This window comes from Corylus avellana, chromosome 3, assembly GCF_965113065.1.
Source record: "Corylus avellana chromosome 3, dhCorAvel1.hap1.2, whole genome shotgun sequence".
Taxonomy (NCBI): Eukaryota; Viridiplantae; Streptophyta; class Magnoliopsida; order Fagales; family Betulaceae; genus Corylus; species Corylus avellana.
In genome coordinates, this window is record NC_142492.1 from 11,770,284 (window position 1) to 11,788,089 (window position 17,806).

General features: G+C 35.9%; 3 protein-coding genes and 1 long non-coding RNA gene across 4 annotated transcripts; 3 read left to right on the forward strand and 1 right to left on the reverse strand.

The window, feature by feature from the left end:
• The first annotated feature begins 3,776 nt into the window (after positions 1-3,776).
• LOC148586787 (uncharacterized) lies at positions 3,777-4,582 on the forward strand. Its single transcript, XM_088514331.1, has 2 exons — positions 3,777-4,241; positions 4,325-4,582. The coding sequence occupies exons 1-2, from the start codon at positions 3,777-3,779 to the stop codon at positions 4,580-4,582; spliced, it is 723 nt and encodes a 240-aa protein (XP_088370457.1).
• Positions 4,579-5,070, forward strand: LOC132174332 (uncharacterized). The gene has a single exon (XM_059586004.2). It carries the CDS (start codon positions 4,579-4,581, stop codon positions 5,068-5,070), a length of 492 nt encoding a protein of 163 aa, XP_059441987.2.
• Positions 5,071-5,428: 358 nt separating this feature from the next.
• LOC132171244 (uncharacterized) lies at positions 5,429-7,645 on the forward strand. The gene is made up of 3 exons (XR_009439019.2): positions 5,429-5,771; positions 7,284-7,402; positions 7,487-7,645. It is a non-coding gene; the product is annotated as an uncharacterized LOC132171244 (long non-coding RNA).
• A 915-nt stretch (positions 7,646-8,560) lies between these two features.
• On the reverse strand, positions 8,561-12,853 carry LOC148586788 (myb family transcription factor PHL11-like). Its single transcript, XM_088514332.1, has 7 exons — positions 12,781-12,853; positions 11,534-11,787; positions 11,121-11,132; positions 10,923-10,986; positions 10,615-10,690; positions 9,180-9,249; positions 8,561-9,095 (listed from the first exon to the last, which is right to left on the reverse strand). The coding sequence occupies exons 1-7, from the start codon at positions 12,851-12,853 to the stop codon at positions 8,688-8,690; spliced, it is 957 nt and encodes a 318-aa protein (XP_088370458.1). The 3' UTR covers positions 8,561-8,687.
• Between the last annotated feature and the right edge of the window lie 4,953 nt (positions 12,854-17,806).

Genomic DNA, 17,806 nt, shown 5'->3' on the forward strand with positions numbered 1-17,806 from the left:
GGTCCCTGAACGGGTTTAACATCCCATGTAATTATTATGATTACGTGGATGCCTTTTTCAAATTCCTCCTTCATCAAACCTCAAAATTTGAACATTCTTGGTTTGTCAGTTTTGATAAAGAATTTTCTGGTATTCTCCCTCTCTGGTTCTCCAGGTGGTGGAACCAATTTGGTTGTCTCCCTGATATTCTCCCCCTCCAACTTGTTGATGCCTTTCAAATTTTCAAAGGCCATTACAAGGTTGATTCCTATGGAGCAAAGTTTCCAACTGTGCTTCATTTTGTTAAAAAATTCAAGATTCCTTGGATTCTGAGATGGCAATATCACCTCTCGGAAGACAAAATCCAAAGGCATTGGTATATCAAATGGTGGGATAAATACTCACAAAATGATTCCATTGTCCTTGAGGTTAAGAACATGGCTCGCGCTCCCAAGGCCCTTCCTGCCCCAAAAGCGTCTGCCCTGTCCAATTTGTTGATTCCTCCCAGTGCTTTCTCATCTCCAAAACGAGAAAAAGAAAGTTCCCCTGCTTCCCCCCATTCAGCTTCTTCAAGCTCTTCAAAGAAGAATTCTTCCAAGAAGAAAGAAATGATTGAAGCCCTGCTTGCTGCCCTGGATACTTTAGAAGATGATGAAGACGAGACGTCTAAACCTTCTGCTGAGAAGCCCATCCAGGTTCCACCATATTTTGAAGACTCACAAGACTACTACCCCTACCCAGGGGCTGAAGACATGTGAAGAATTGGGCCTCTAACGGTCCTTTATGTTCTGCATTATCTAGCCCCTCGAGTGGCTAGTTTTCTCAGGTTTTCTCATTTGACTGGCTCCATGACGGCCAGTATTGTTCAGCTCAACAGAACTAGCCCGGACGGCTGGTTTCGGTTTACTTGGTTCTCCTTGATCTCAGACGGATCACTGTTCATTCATATTTGGAGTTACTGTGCAAAATCACTGTTCACTTTTACTGTACATGTCCGGACGACACGCGCAGGATTACTGTTCAGATGCACTGTTCACTCACTTTTCAAGATTTGTCCGCCGACACTACAGTGCCGACAATCTACTGTTCCAGATTGGTACTTTCACTGTTCAGACTGGCGCCAGACGTGCCAATCTACTGTTTACTTTTTACTGTTTACTTTTGACCGCTGGACGCGGCTCATGATTGTAATTTACTGTTTTTCTAAAGCCTATATAACGGGCTCCCCTTCTCCATTGTAAGGCAGAGGTTTTTTGAGAGGTTCCTTGAGACACTCTATCCTCCAGCCATTCTTCTTCTTCTTCTCCTTCTTCTTATCCTTACTTCAGTAAGTCCGAACGCCTTACTCAAGCTTAGGTTTTTATCTGTATAATCTTTAACGATTATCTGTTTATCAACTGTTTTAATTTCAGTTGCTTATTTTGACTATCAATTGTCATACCGCCATCTTGGTCGGTTCTATTGCTTTGATTTTCAACTGCTTATGTTCTGCATCTATTATCATCTACCCCTCATCCCCTGCATCTATATGCATATTGCGCTTCCACCCCTCACCCCCCCCCCGTCTATATATATATATATATATATATATATAAGTTGTTATTTACTGATTAAGTTATTTGTGCATATAACATATGATCTTTTACATGCTTATTGTAATTATGTATATTGGATATGTAAAAGATCTTTAGATTACATTAAACTACATTGTTCTGATAGTTTTGGAAAGATATTGACACAATTAATAATTTAAAAGGACATTGACAATGAAGTGGGAATTTGAGAGGGACATGCATTATTTTTCCCTATTTATTGATGAGCTTTTTCCTTTGAATTTGGATCCTTTTTAATTATTTAAAATATAAGGGAAAAATTGTCAAAAGAAAATATAAAATAACAATTTTGCCCTCTCACTTTAAAGGATCGGCTCTCCTCCGATTCATTTGAACGGGAGACGATATGGTCATTTTCCTGCAAAAAATGTGTGCTTTTTTTTTTTTTTAAGAGGAAATTTATGATCTCATTCATAAAAGAAATAAACAGAGCCAAGGCTCTATAAATCAAGAGCTAAACGCTCTACAAAATATAGGCTAAATGCTCTAAATTAACAATATCAAAGATACAGTTTGGGACTTCTTCTAGCCAAACCTTGTCTGAAGAATTGTTTGCTGCCTCCTTTGCCAGTCCATGCGCCGCCATATTTGCTTTATGATTGACATGGCGCACTTCCCATTTATTGAAACCCTGTAGGATTTGAAATGGAGAGGACCATTTTCTTTCTTCCAAGCCCTCTTGGGCCTCTTCCATAGGTGCAGCTGACATACCATGCATCTTCCTTTTGGAAAATGATCATGCTGTTGTGGTGAATGGGGTACCGTGTGGTAACATTTATCCAACTAGGAGAATAAGGTAAGGAGATTCTATCTCTCCTTATTTATTTCTTATTTGTGTGGAGGTGTTGAGTTCTATGATATCATAGGCTAATCATGATGGAGCTTTAAGAGGGACCCCTACTTCTAAAAGGGGGTCCTCAGGTGAGCCATTTATTTTTTGCGGATGATAGCTTGTTATTTTGCAGAGCCAATATTGTGCAGTGGGATGCTTTGACGAGGTTGCTACGGCAATATGAAGAAGCGTCGGGCCAACGTCTCAACAATAATAAGACGGCTATTTATTTTAGCCGAAATACTTTGGAGGTGGACAAAAACAAAATTGCTGGAGTGTCAGGTATACCCACATCGCAGTGTTACGAATCGTATTTGGGACAACCACCTATGGTTGGGAAATCACGGACAGCCGCTTTCAAGGGGATCATTGATAAAGTGTGGAAGAGATTACAAGACTGGAAACTTAAATTCTTGTCGCAGGCCGGGAAAGAAGTTTTGTTAACAGCAGTGATCCAAACCATCCCGACGTATTGCATGAGTGTGTATCTTCTTCCGATCACCTGGGTAACCTCGCTGTCCTAGGGCTAAAACCAGCTGACCGCAGGATCGCCTGGCGTAATCCTGCGATCCCTGCCATCTCCTTGAGCAGGGCCCCGTAAGTCACAGAGGCTGTAAGCCGGAGGGACTGGAGGGGGATTAACCCCTCCTTAGGAGATAGTATAAGATAGCGCAGTGGAGTGTAGCTTCTAGAAGCGAAGCAGAACGAAGCATTGTTATAATTAATTATAATACACATACGTGCGACAAAGATAACCGCAGGAGCTACAAAGAAAGAGCTAACCCCCCCGGAGGTTTACACGAAGCCCAAAAGAGAGCCAGGAAGGGAAACCCAAAAGAGCTCGTCCTGGGGCCCCAAAGAGGTCGACAAGGAGACATAAAGACACGGAGACTCAAAACAAAATATTAGTACCAGATTAGTAAACGGAACAGCAGACCAATCAGAGGATAATCGGTATGGTCACGGTAATTAATTCACTCATGCAAAAATTTTGGAGTAAGCCCAATAGTGAGTCTAGTGTACATTGTATGAGTTGGAGGTGTATGGGGACATGGAAAAAAGATGGAGGGATGGGTTTTAGGGATTTCATAAGTTTTAATAAAGCACTTTTGGCCAAACAATGTTGGCGGCTTTGGCAGAGCCCTGACAATTTTCTTGCCAAGATTATGGAAGGTAAATATTTTTTGGGTAGCAATATACTTGAAGCTCCTCTAGGTGCAAGACCTTTTTTTGCTTGGAGGAGCATACATAGCTCGTGCGATTTGCTAAAAACCAGCTTGATATGGCGGGTCGGCAATGGAGCCTGAATTCGAACTTGGAAGGATAAATGGATCCCGAGGCCTTCGACATACATGATACAATCTCCCCCGACTATTTTGCATCTCAAAGCCACAGTGAGTGAATTGATCGATGAAGACACAAGATGGTGGGACTCAACCTTGTTGGAAAATATTTTTAGCAAGGAAGAGGTCTCTCTTATACAGTCTTTAACGGACAGTGTGTCAAATAGGGAAGATAGGTGTACTTGGAGGGGAACCAAAAATGGCCTTTTTTCCGTAAGGAGTGCCTATTACCTACAGCAGGAACTGGATGATCAAGATGGGGCTTCGAGTTCTTTTAAGACTGGTTTCAGTGACGTATGGAGAAGCATGTGGAATTTGCAACTCCCTGGTGTGGAAAAGAACTTTTTGTGGAGGGCTTGCAATGAAATTTTACCTACCCGTTACTTAATCTATTTAAGAGGAAAATCGTGGGAGATCCTCTATGCACCATCTGTAGCCATGAACCAGAAACTGCCATCCATATCCTATGGAAGTGTAATTCGGCCATGGATGCTTGGTGCGTGAGTTCTCGACGATTACCAAAAAAGTGTTCCATGACTTTTGAAAAAAAAATTCAGTTGGTGGAAGACATATTTGCTCCCTATGACCAAGAAGAAATAAAATTGTTTGTTGGGATTGCTCGGAGACTTTGGCTTCGGAGGAATGATGTAGTGCATGAAGGGTCAATGGCTCACCCAAACTCCCTGGTTCAACATACTGTCACAGCAATGGAGGAATTTTCACAAGCTAACGATGTGGGTGATGGAGCTTCGGTGTGGACAGTAATGCCAACACCAATGGTTTGGAGTGTTCAAGTCATGGATGGAAGAAAATGAATTGGGATGCCTCAATAGCAAAAGACATAGATTGGATGGGATTAGGTATGGTGCTACGTGATGAGCAGCGAATAGTCGTCCTAGCTGCGTACAGCAAAACATTTGTTGGAAACCTTGATGTATTGACGGCAAAGGCGAGGGCAGGTCTTATTGCACTCCAGGTTTGCAAAAGTTTGGGGTTTACCAAAATTCATTTGGAAGGAAATGCACAAGGAGTAATTTCTGCAATCAATTCGCGGCACCCAGATTGGAGTAGCATAGGAATGTTAGTGGAGGACTTTAAGCATAAGTTGCAGTCTTTACAACAATGGCAGTTGTCGTTTGTTCGTCGAGAGGGTAACCAGGCGGCACATACATTGGCTAATTTAGCCTCTGGAACTTTTATGAATAATATGTGGCTTCATGGGCCACCTGAATGTATTGTTGGGAATTGTGCAGAGGGAGCAAGTTACTCCTTATGCTTTGAATTTGAATCAATCAGAAAGTGACTCTATAATCTCCAAAAAAAAAAAAAAAAAAAAATTAGTGCATTTTGAAAGGTAGTATATTTAATGCACTACCGTCATTAAAAGTTGTGGACAATGCACTAAACGAAGAAAATTGAAGAAATTTAAAAAGGAGAGGACCATTTTCCTTGGAAAAAGACATAGGGATGCTTTAATAATGTTGGGCTAAAACTGTGAAATGTCAAAAAAGTCACAGAACCAAATAAATGTAGAGGTTTGATAAAGGCACAACACAAACCCAACTTAAAACCAACTTCTCTCCTCCATGGCATTTATTTATTTTTTTATTATATTTTTTTTAAAACCAAATTAAAGGCTTGTAAAAATCAAATTTCAGAAATCCTAAAATTCCTCTCTCAGTCCCTCGCTCTCCCTCCCACGCTCACCCTCTCTCCTCCGGCGAGTTCATTGGCCACCGGAAATCCCCTCTCAGTCTCTCGCTCTCCCTCCCGTGCTCACCCTCTCTCTCCTCCGGCGAGTTCTTCGGCCACCGGAAATTCTCTCTCACTCCAGCACTCTCCCTCCCGCGCTCACCCTCTCTCTCCTCCGGCGAGTTCTTCGGCACTGGCGAAGCTATCCGTCCACTGTCTCTCTCACTCCGGCGACGTCTACAGCCACCGGCGAAGCTCCTGTCTCTCTCTCACTCCGGCGAAGTCGAAGGCTCTCTCTCTCCTCCACCGGTGGTAAGTAATCCCTCTCTCTCATCCACATTCAAAATCTAGGGCTTTTTGATTTATGTGTAGTGGGTGCTAGAATAGTGTATTAGATTTATATGTATTTAGGGTTTAGATTTCTGTTTTTTTGAATATAATTGCTCTCTTTGTATCGACCAAGGTCCCTTCGTGCTATATGCAATTCTCTTGTTCTCGAAGAGGTCTTCTTTATGAATTCAAAAGACATAGTTATAACAGAGGAACACAAATGGTTTGCAAGTGCTTAAAAACAAATGGAAAATGGTGAAATGGAATTTATACAGTTCTTTGGAATATACCTCTGAGAAATCCATCTGGGGTTTCATGAGTGGACTACCTTCAAGAATCCTATCTCCATATGAATTAATGGCTGCTTTAACTGACCCAATTCTTCATCTGTTACCTAGCTTTGCTCTATCCATTCCAGCCTGTTTGTTCTAAACACAAAAAAAAATGAAAATTATTTGCACTTGCTCAGTCTTTAGCTCAAATTTGGAAATTGAAGCCAATTTTGTGGAAACCAAAACTTTTCCAGAATATTATTATTCTTAAATGCTGTTGATTAAGTATATGTAATCTCACCTCAAAAAGTTTTTCACATAGAGCTCATAAAAGTGGTCTGTGAGTCCTTATACATTTGTTAGCTTCTAAGAAATAAGTTATATATAATATTATTCTTAAGTAACTTTTCCAGAATATTATTCTTAAGCACTGACAATTTGATTAGTTAAAAAAGGAAGATAAGTTAATAGTCGATCTGATTTTTTTAGAGGAGAAAAAGGACAGATAGTTCATTGTAAAATTAGCATACCTATAATCCCCAGGTAATATAGGCAAAATTTTCCGAACTGGCCATGTTATAGAATCTTCAATAGCATCCCGTATGGTTTCCTGAACAAAATAAATTTCATTAGATTCCTAATGCTTGTTCATGATTTAAGCATTATGGGCTTAAGATATAATGACAGAATGCAGTGCAGGCAAAGTGATTCACATCTGTAGTAATATCACATGTGATGTTCTATTCCATCCCATCTGAAGTTCCTGCCTGCAAATGTGAGTTAACATAGCCTGGACTACTCCACCTGATATTGTTGATTCCTTCCAGAAAGTATTGGGCAAGTTATAAGACCAAAACATAACTTCTCTTCCAAGATTAGTCCAATAACACACGGATAGCCTTAAATGCCATCTGGCACCTGGTTGTGTGGAATTTGAAGCTAGTGAAAATCTTGCTAGATCTGAACATACTGGTTTATGAGGCCAACCAACAGGATCAACAAAGAATTATAAGAACAAAAGGAAAAAAGAAAGAAAGAAAACAAGACAAACCCCATATCTGTGGAATATACCTTTTGAATTATACATTAGGTAAGTGGAAAAGTTTGAATTATACCTTTTGAATTATACCTTTTGAATTTATATTCTAGTTTGTCTTTATAGTTCACACTGCTTTTTATAGTTCACACTGCTTATACAATAATATTTTGAATTATACATTAGGTAAGTGGAAAAGTTACTCATTATAGCTGCCTAAATGGACAAGGATGGTGAAGTTGAATCTTTGTATACACGTATTCCAAATGATGAAGATTTTTTGGAGCAAGATTGCCCTCAAATAGGTTTGACTTTTCATCTTTTGTTTGTGTTATAATTTTGCTTTGACACACCAAGATGGCTTTTAACTTTGTATCCCGTTTTGATAGATGTGGATGAAGAAGTTGAAGAACAAAATGTCTTAAGGATCACTTGTTCGGATGAAGAGTTGGATGGGGATGAAAGTTCGAATGAAGAGTTGGATGGAGATGAAAAATTTGAAGAAACAGAGATGATCGGTGGGAATGAAAAAGTTGAAGAACCAAGGATGACTTTTCATCTTTCTTACTGTTTATGAAAGTTTTTTATAGGATTCTTTGATTTTTTGTTCATTTATTTTTTGGGGAAGTTGGATTTATGGGTTGCTAGTTGTTTTAGATAGTGGGGCCAAGGTTTGAGCAAACTAGATATTTTCAGTTGTGGAGTTGAACCTTTTTCTTCTTTTTTCCCTTCCCAACAGACATTTTCCCTAGTGTCATATCTTAACTCTTTGATGGACTAGTTACTTGGTTATATTGGTGTAGAATGAAAACAGTACTCCTTGGCGCTCTATCTATGAGAAGAGTTCATAGGCTGCATGAAAACTACATACATCCATCATAATGAAAAAAATAAGTTTTAAGGTTCTTAAACTCAGTATGTTTGTAATGATCATATTATATCAAGGTTCTTGATTTTGGTATTCATATTTGTTGTATTGGATTGAGAGTTGATAACTCTATTAATCTTTATTGTTGTTAAAATTGAGATATTCATTGTTTAACGACTTGCAGTCTAAACTAACGTTTTTCATGTCTTATAGGTAAGATCCGTTTTTGTGTGAGAAAAGAGAATATTAATCGAGACTAGTGAACCTAAATCAAAACTTATTAAGGCTCTTTAATTTTTTGTTCAAGAATGTTCTGTTGCGACATAAAGGGGAAAACCTTCTTTTTTTTCTTTTTTTTTTTTTGTGCTTTTATGAGTCTTTTGTGGTTTGGTTTTTTTGTTAATATTTTTATTTTGAGAAAAGAAAATAAAAATTTTAACAAACGAAGCCTCTAAACTCTCGGGGCTAGGTTATTTACCTCATAAGAATACGAGAATAACGAAATTTGTTAGACAATAGAGAATTATTCCAATGTTTTGAAGACTTAGTAAATTCAAGAAATATCCCTAGAGAAACTATAAAAGAGGTGTTCATTAGTAAAGGTATATTATACATCTGTTGGCTACAATTGTTAAAACTCAATACAAACATATATAAAGCAGGCAGTAAAAGGTGACTTTTATGTCATCAAATTAAGTGTAAGACATTATATATAAAATTTTCTATCTCCTATAGGCAAGCATATTGGATTCCAATTCAGCTCCATTTGCAGCAACAAAATCATAATTTCCTTTTGTGTTCAAGTCAAACTGTATCAAGCCCCCCTCAACTTTGAGCTTGACATCTTTATCTTCTTCTTCCTGGCCTCCCTGTGGGTAAATATGGATGCCTGATCCATTGGCCTTTCTGTAAATTTCATTCATCTGTAGCATGTTTTCTTTTCTATCTCCTTCATTCATATTCTCCATGAGGCTTGATAAGGCCAAATTGAAGTCAGTTAATTGTGCCTTTGCTGCTTCTATAGTACTAGGGCCATTCATATCAAGGGAAAGACTCTTTTGGGCTTTCTCTAATATAGCTTGCAAGTACTTCCCTTGAGCCTCTATTCTCATCTGCAGTTTCTTCTGTACCTAATGGTAATAATGTATAGATCAGCAACAGAGAATATATAACACTTTTCTTTGCATAAAGTAGCAAAATTTGTGGCAATATACCTCAAGCTGCTCTTGTAATCTTTTCTGAACTTCAAGCTGACACTTGAGTGCTTCTGCAATTGGGATTTCTCTGTTTCATTTGCAGCATTAGTTAGTGTGAAGGTGGTGTAATACAAAATAAGGTCACTGGATGAATCTGAAGAGATACTAGTTCTACAATTTAGATAGCACAACTGGTTTATTATTAGTGAAAATGAGGAAGGCCAGAGGAGGCAAAGGATACAACCACAAATAACAATTATTACAATCAACCCGACAACAAGCAAAGATGTCACTTAAAAAACCAACAATAGTGATGTCTGGCTTAGTGTCGTTTTAAAAAAACGACACTAGTAGCCGTCACTTGCAAGGGCAAATGACGCCTCTCATAATGAGGCGTTGATTGCATAGTGAATGAAACCTCTCAAGCGTCAAATAGTTGACGCACACTATTCAAGCTTCATCTTCCAAAAGGTGACGCATTGCCCTAAATGTCACCTTATGGTGACGTTTTTACTATACAAACATCACCAAATTTAAATCTAGTTATTATGTTTAGAGTCTTTTGCCAAATGTCACTATGCGAATGTCACTACATCAATTGTGACTTTTTTTGGGCCTAAAACATCATCTTCCAAGAGTCACTATTTTATGATTTTTTTGTAGTGAACGTATGTCACATCTTAGAAAGTGCTAATCACATTTGCGTTATTATTTTAAAAGAACTAGTTAATGTTACAATTGGAAACTAACAATTTTTTTGTTGATAAATAATGCATATTCATACAACGCTTAGAGGGGCGCAATTCATGTACCCAAGAAGTATATAAGAGATCCATAATCCGAAGAGAAAGAAGAGCATAAACCTAGAAATTCAGAAAAATTAAAAATAGTTGGAGTAAGCCAAGCCACTCTCCATGAATACAGCATTTGTAATACCAACTTCTTCAAATGGATCAATCCTCTTTCCCAGTCATCAAAAATTCAAGCATTCCGCTCTAGCCAAATACACTACATCACACACAATGGAACCATCCGCTATAAGGGGAAACTAACAGTTATATAACACCTTTACAATTCACCCACCTAATCTAAGACTAATTTTCTAAGTTGTCACAATCCCTCTCACTCAAATTTCTAACGTTCTCCTCCTTAGCGCCTATGTCAAGTTGCGATTCCCCAATATCACATGGTATTGCCAAATTGCTATTATCTCAAATGGACTAATCAACATTATAGTTAGTGCTCATTGTAATCACTTAAATAGCATAATCTCACTTAATAAGGAACCAACGTGAAACTTAGCATCTAACAATAAAATACGTTTAATAAAGATAAAAGCACAAAAAAAAAAAAAAAAACTCCCAAAATCCTAAAATTGAACTTAAATTACCATATATTTTTGAAAAAAGTAACAAAACCAACAAATGTGAGATTAATGGTTTCACATACGTACCCTTGTTCATTATCACCTCTTGAAGAATTGGGACTGGTCCCTGAGGAATGATTACCAAATTGTACACATGTGCCCCCTAAAGTTTACAAACGGCAATGTGTAACTACAGAGAATTTGAAGCATAAATGAAAAAGAAAAAGAAAATAAAAAATAAAGTTCCAAGCATAAGCAAAATTTTCTTAAGATATGTTCTATATACGTACATTAAAGTATTGCCTCTGGGAAACTTTTCAATTAATTACTTTCTTCGTAGAATTTGTGTGGGAATTCTAAAACTTTTCTGAACAGGAAATTTCTAATGGACTCACCACTGCTCTCGTTGGCTTGTTCTGCCGTACATTGTCTTCTTGATTGTTGTCCAAGTCTGTACTTCTGCATATTCATCTAAGTTAACACGTGAAATATTTTTAAAAAAATATAAGCAAAATTAGTCGTTTTAATTTATCTGCTTACAATCAGTTTCATTTTAATATTATAGGAAGCGAATTGTAAATCAGGTAACTCACTGAGACTAATTTTCAAAACCGCACATTTGACACCTAAAAAGGCCATAAAGTACAATTAAATGTCAATGCCCAGGTTCAGTGGAAAGAGAAAACTTTCCTATAACACTAAAATTGCATCAATACAATAATACATATAATCTCCAACAAGAAGTTCCAAATTTTAAAACGATGCTTTACCTTACCGCAGCACAAGCACTCCCCACCAAAAACAAATATTCACTACCCAATCAAACATAGAACTAAAAAACAATAAAACCACCAAAACTGCCAGCTTTCTCGGCATCCAACCAAACAAAAACACATCAAAGACACAGAGGCCGAGAAAACAAAACCAAAACCCTAATCAGAAGAAAAAAAATCAATAATAAAAAGATCTAACAGGGGGATTTGAGTTTATAAGGAAGAAGATACACCAGGATGAGATCGAAGGGGGTGGCCTGGTCGACCTTGACGAACTCGGCGTCCCAGGCCTTGAGGTCGTCGTCGGAGGTGGAGCGTTCTTCGGACGCGGCGGCTGCTTTGGGAGTCTCGACGTGCTTCTTGCAGTACTCGGTGGCCGAAGATGTCGCCGGAGTGAGAGAGACAAAGACGGAACCTTGCGCCGGAGGAGAAAGAGGATGAGCGCGGGAGGGGGAGGGGGAGCGAGAGACTGAGAGGAATTTTGGATCTGAAAGGGGAAAAGACAGCGTGAATGGTTTAAAATTCAAACTTTTATTTTTTTATTATTTTTAAATGCCATGTATGAGAGAAGTTGGTTTTAAGTTGGGTTTGTGTTGTGCCTTTAACATTTTCCATAAATGTATGTTACATTATTCCACACCCTCTAGGACCCTTTGTGATTAGGTGCTACGAATTCAAATCCAAGTAAAATAGTTACAAATAGTATCCCCACCTCCCTAAAAAAAAAAAAAAAAGTGGCCAACTGGCCATGTTAAAAAAAAAAAAAACAGAAAAAAGCTTCAACTCAAAGACAACCACATATCTACTCGGGCTTCATTCCCACTCTCTTTTTCTCTCTCTCTTCCATCCCAATATGTAGTGGTAAAGATCTACCTCCCTCTCTTTTGTAGTTTTGCTCCCTAGTTTGTTCTTGATTGCAAAGTTTATTAAAAAAAAAGAAAAAAAAGGCAACCACATAAATGAATTTGCATGTGTTCCTACTAGATATCTTCTCAATTTTTTGTGTTCTTCGAATGCTTGTTTGCGATGATATAAATGTTGGGTAAAACTTATTATTAAAAATCGGTTTGTAAGAAAAAGATGCCTAAGAGCTTATATACACATAATTAATATTTATGCATAATTCATGTAAGAAACTTAGAATATATATATATATACTTTTCTTTATTTATAGTTGCTCCTTTTTTTCTTAGAATTTGAATCTTCTCTAATTTATTTAAAATGGAGATGATATTGTCCTCCTATTTTAAAGGATCAGCTCCTTTCTTTGACTACTGCCAAAAAAAAAAAAAAAAAAAAAAAGTGTGCTTAAAAATGCATGGTATATCAGCTGCATTTATGGAAGAGAGCTGAAAAAGGACATAGGGAATATGCTTTAATAATGTTTGGGTAAAATTGTGAAAGGTCAAAAAAGTCACATAACCAAATAAATGCATGTTACATTATTCCACGCCAAAGTGTTTTTTTTTCTTAAGATCACCAAAGTGTTTGCTACGGGTAAAGAGCTCCTCTTGAACCATGTATCTACCCATCATCTTATACCCAAATTCCATTAAGTCTTTTTTTTTCTTTTTTTTTTTTATTATTATTATTTTTTTAATTCAAACATGATTTTTTCGATGATTCTGTCTTATCATTATTTGAAAAAAAAAAAAAATTACTTTGAATCTTCCTATTTACTTTGAATGACAATTTATTGCTTGAACTAGGTGAAAAAATTCATAATGTTATGAATATTAAATGCGAAATAATAAAATAGACAAGACACAATATTTTATGTGATTCAGTTTATGACCTATATCTAAAAATAAAGTTCAAAGAACTACATTATGTTTTTATTACTTGATTGATATTACAATATAAATGCTCTTATTTATAGGAGAATTGAAATAGATAAGTATGATAATCAAATTCGATTAATTTGATTATCATCAAACCTGATTACAATCACTCTTATACAAGATAAATAACATACAATATCAATTTAATATATTTCCTTTTAATGTAGGAAATATATTCTCTAACACTACGAGCCATCAATTTGACTGAGAGTCTCTCTATATGCCAAAGAAAAAAGAGAATAATTTGTATAAAGCTAAGCACAAATTAAGTTTTTGTGTCTTTTAAAGAAAGGTCCACACCAAAGCTTAAAAAAAAAAAAAATTACCAAAATATCATATTAGGTAAATGGGGAGAGTTTTTTGTTTTTTTTTTTTTGTTTTCATAGATAAGTGATAGAAAGATTAGATCCGGTGTTTTTTTTTTTTTTTTTTTAAGTCTGAGGTGTCAACCTCTCATATTGGTACAACCCTCCCTCTTAAACTCATTACGTTCTCGTCAAAACTATGTCATGCAGTGCTCCAGTACCACATGATATGACGTTACTAGGTGACTCTGATACCATTTATAATCATCCAGAAAAGAGCGTTAATCACATCTACGCTATCACCCAAAAAAACTAGTTACATTAGAACTTTCTTAAAAAAATTTATAAAGCTCAGTTTCACATAGTAACTAAGTAACGTGGAACTTAATACTTATAATTATCTTTATAAACCACCCACTCTATGTGGATTATTCCTCATTTTTTCAATATGGAATTGAGGTGTTACAATGACTCAATCGGACTTGAGAAAAATCTCATCATCTAGGCCCCCTCAGCAATTACATATTACTATAGTCACGCCTAAGTAAAATAGTCACAAGTAATCTCCTCCGCCACTCTTAATATTTTTTTTTAAAAAAAAAAGGCAGTGACCTCACCATCTTCATTTTCTTCTTACCTCTTTTAAAAAAAACTGACTAGATTGTAATGGACTAATGGTTCTCTGAATAATTTGGATCTTTCTATTTGCTGCTTACTAAATGTAATTGTTAATATAAGGACAAAATTACTATTGCCTTGGCCCCATAAGAGCTTCGATTCCAAGTGGTTGAATCTAGAAATAAATGATTCGGCACTTGTTCTTTGTATATAAACAAAGTGGTCTGCTTGTCATCGTCCAAAGGGGCATGCCATAAAAGCCAAAAAGTGCAGCTTGAGTACAAGAAGAAGGTCCAGCAACGGTAGGATCAGAAGAATTAGTAGAAAGGCTTGGCAACAACTTGAGCCATGGATTTAATTTACCTTATTTTATTTTAACTTTTTAAGTATTGAATATGTTAAAAAAACTTGAACTCAAAGACAACCAAATAAATTAATTTGCAAGTCTTCCTATGTTGTTTACGTTGATATAAATTTTGGGTAAAACTCATCATTGAAAACCAGTTTGCAATGAAAAAATACTCAAGAGCTTATATAAACGTAGTTAATATTTGTGCATAAGCCATGTGAGACACTTAGGATCATAACATACCACCACACCTTACAGCTGACATCTACGGCGGTCCACTCTATCTCATAGGTTGCTTCCTCCGTGACTCGTCTCACAATCTCCACACAGGTAAGGGCAAATTAAGTCGAAAAAATATAAGACCTCCAAACTTTTTAGACCATGCAATTGCTTTAAAAAGGGTTGATTGCAATGGTGGGGATGTTAGAACATTTGAATTAAAATGAAAAATTCTAGCCTGCAACAAATAAAATGAGAAAAAACATTTCACATTTTGTGCAAGACCATTTTCAATAGGTTTTACTGCTTTTCCTCACATGCCAAGTACTTTCATGGTTCCACCATTATCACTCTGCTACATTTTTATTGCTGAACCAATCTATCATTTGTATGAACCATAACATCTAATGATTCATTGGTCATTCATTTAGTCAACAAAACAATTAACTTGGATAAACATAATCATTTGAAGTCTTGGCGCAACATGATACTCTATCTACCTGACGCAGCACGGGAAGGATTGTCACGCAAATAGATTAAGAACAAAAAAGATAAAGAATTAGCGTCTCGTCAAACAGAAAAATTGGCATCACGCCAATGGCATGGTGTCCCACTACAAGAGAAGAGTAATCGCAACTCTCAAAGAACAAATTCTTTTTATTCATCCATTCGAATCTCTAATATATCTCCATTGAAGTACAAAAGAACACTTAGTTTGACTCAATGACTAAATCTTTACCCTAATTTGACTGACTTTGGGCGAAGCCCATTATTGAATTACTAAATAACACTAACTCTTAAAAATTAATTAAAACATAAATAAAATACTAATAACCTAAATAAACTTAAAAGACCAAATTATTCTTTTCTCATCCTGTATCAAGAGAATTGCACCTTTTAAGCGTGTATTTTAGTTGGAGATGCTCTTAGAGAGACACTTCAAACTTTGTTTCTTTCTCAATTTAAGGATTTTTTCTTTTTTCTAAAACTTAAACATATAGGAATTGATGGGTTTAATCATTTAATTTATATTCTAACCATTATTTAATTCCCAAAAGAAAATAAAAATAAAATAAAATAAAATAAAAATAAATAAATAAAATAAAATAAAATAAATAAAAATACCAAAATGAAGAAAATCCTTTTGGTGACATTTGCAAGCAGACAATCATTTGAACCAAAACAAAGGATAGAGAGTGAGTTAATATGTTTCATCATTCATGGGTGTGATAATTGTGTTGGTCTTAAAAAAAGAAAAAAGAAAAAAAGAAGAGTTAGATTAAAATTTAAAGTGTTCGATAAGGTATTTGCTTAATGTATACTCTCATATGAAAAATAAGTTTGATTTTCAGTCATAGATGAAGTTAGGGGAAAATTCACAGGGGTTTTTCAATTCGAACTTAAATGTTTAAAAATTAGCAATGTATTCCCTTAATGTTTCAAAAAATTTCAATTCAGGCCCTCTGTTACTAATTTCCGTCCAATTATACGGAAATTAGTAACGGATGGTCTGATTTGAAATTTTTTGAAATATTAGGTGGGTACATTGCCAATTTTTAAACATTGTGGTTCGAATTAAAAAATGCCTGAAACTTAAGGAGGTAAAGTAAATTTAACCTATGAAGTTATTTGCTTTTCACAAATCTTGTAAAATTAGAAGCGATTAAAAAAAAAAAAATTGAGTGTTATTATTTACAAGTGTATAGTAGGGGGGTCCTATTTATTGGACCAACATGGCAGGTAAAAACCATGTGATCCCACGGAAGTCCATTAATACATACAAACATGTAGGAAACATGGACATGAAAATAATAAGGGCATGGAAAACACATTAACAGGAAATTATACTAGAATGGAAAGTGATGATGCAGTTGATCACACAACTAAGTTTAGCCAACGGATGCTTATATTAACGGCAGAGATAGTCGGAGACTTACCGGAGGTTGTCGACAAGGGAATTCTCTGATGCTTAATCATGGAATGATTATCCTTAGATCCACCATTCCTGCTTTCTTTTGGTGGAAGTTATAGCCTCTATCGAAGTGGCCACTATGTTGACATGGTTGATTGAGCTATGTGGGGGGTTTCTCTTCGTCGAATCTTATCATTTGCTCTTTGTTTTTTTCCTTGTGCTTACCTTCGTGGTGGTTCATATATTCTTATGTGGAATTGCTAGATAATTGAGCATATATGATCACATATTTGTGATTAAATGTAATTCTTCTTCCTTACCTATGTGTTGGTTTTTCATTAATATATACAAGCATTACATCATATGATTTACAAGATAAACTCTGTAATTGAGTATTTAAGTAAGGGAAATGTTAGGTGTTCTCATGATATTTTCTTGGTCTAAGTAAATATTATTTTCTAAAAATCAGGTGAGAGAAATAATGGCTATTTTTTTTTAATAAAAAATAATATCCAACTAAAACTGAATGAACACGTCTCCAAGAAGTAGCTCAATCGGCTGAAATCACACCTAATAAAGCAGATGTCACTAGTTCGAATTCCCCTTACCCCTTTTGTGCGAACATGTCAAAAAAAAAAAAAATTGGATAAACACGTAACATTTTCCTAATAATTCAGGTGCTCTAACTCATCAAAGGATACCACACTATACTTGAGTTCATTAAAAAAAAAAAAATGTCAATATCAATCTTATTCTTAAGCATTAGCATTCTTATCACTTGAGTTTGAGTTGGAATGATATTGTCCCTTATCTTTATCCATAACTTCAACAGAACACAACAAACATTGCAAACATAGACCATTCCATAACGATTGCATCATCTTGGAGCCTCAACCCATTCCTGGCAGGGTGTCCCTCTTGGGACGGGTAGGTGCACGTCATCTTTCATTTCAACGTCTCAACCACCTCCCTTAAGTCTCTGGTCATCTTTCATTTTTCAGTCTTTTTATTATTATTATAATTTTATTTAAGTAAATTCAAAAAAAAAAAAAGTGGATATGACCCATTAAGTTAGGTATAGAGGACAAAACTTTAAATAATAAAGATGCTTGATTTGCATGTTTAAAGTTTATGAAACCAAGCAATTCTCAAAGCCCCCCTCCCCTTAAAGTTCCTAAGGTAACCTAAGCTTAGAGGGCAAGTCTTTCTAGGTTGTACCTAAAATTTATTTGTAATTTATTTATTTTAAATAAATTTTATAT

Coding starts and splice junctions, on each gene's coding strand:
- LOC132174332 (XM_059586004.2), top strand. CDS start 4,579: ATGAATTGGGATGCCTCAATAGCAAAAGACATAGATTGGATGGGATTA.
- LOC148586788 (XM_088514332.1), bottom strand. CDS start 12,853: ATGGAATTTGGGTATAAGATGATGGGTAGATACATGGTTCAAGAGGAG. Junction 11,788..12,780: donor TACCCGTAGCAAACACTTTG/GTGATCTTAAGA, acceptor TTCCCCTTTCAG/ATCCAAAATTCCTCTCAGTC. Junction 9,250..10,614: donor AGAGGTGATAATGAACAAGG/GTACGTATGTGA, acceptor CAAATGAAACAG/AGAAATCCCAATTGCAGAAG.
- LOC148586787 (XM_088514331.1), top strand. CDS start 3,777: ATGATACAATCTCCCCCGACTATTTTGCATCTCAAAGCCACAGTGAGT. Junction 4,242..4,324: donor CATCCATATCCTATGGAAGT/GTAATTCGGCCA, acceptor AAAAAAATTCAG/TTGGTGGAAGACATATTTGC.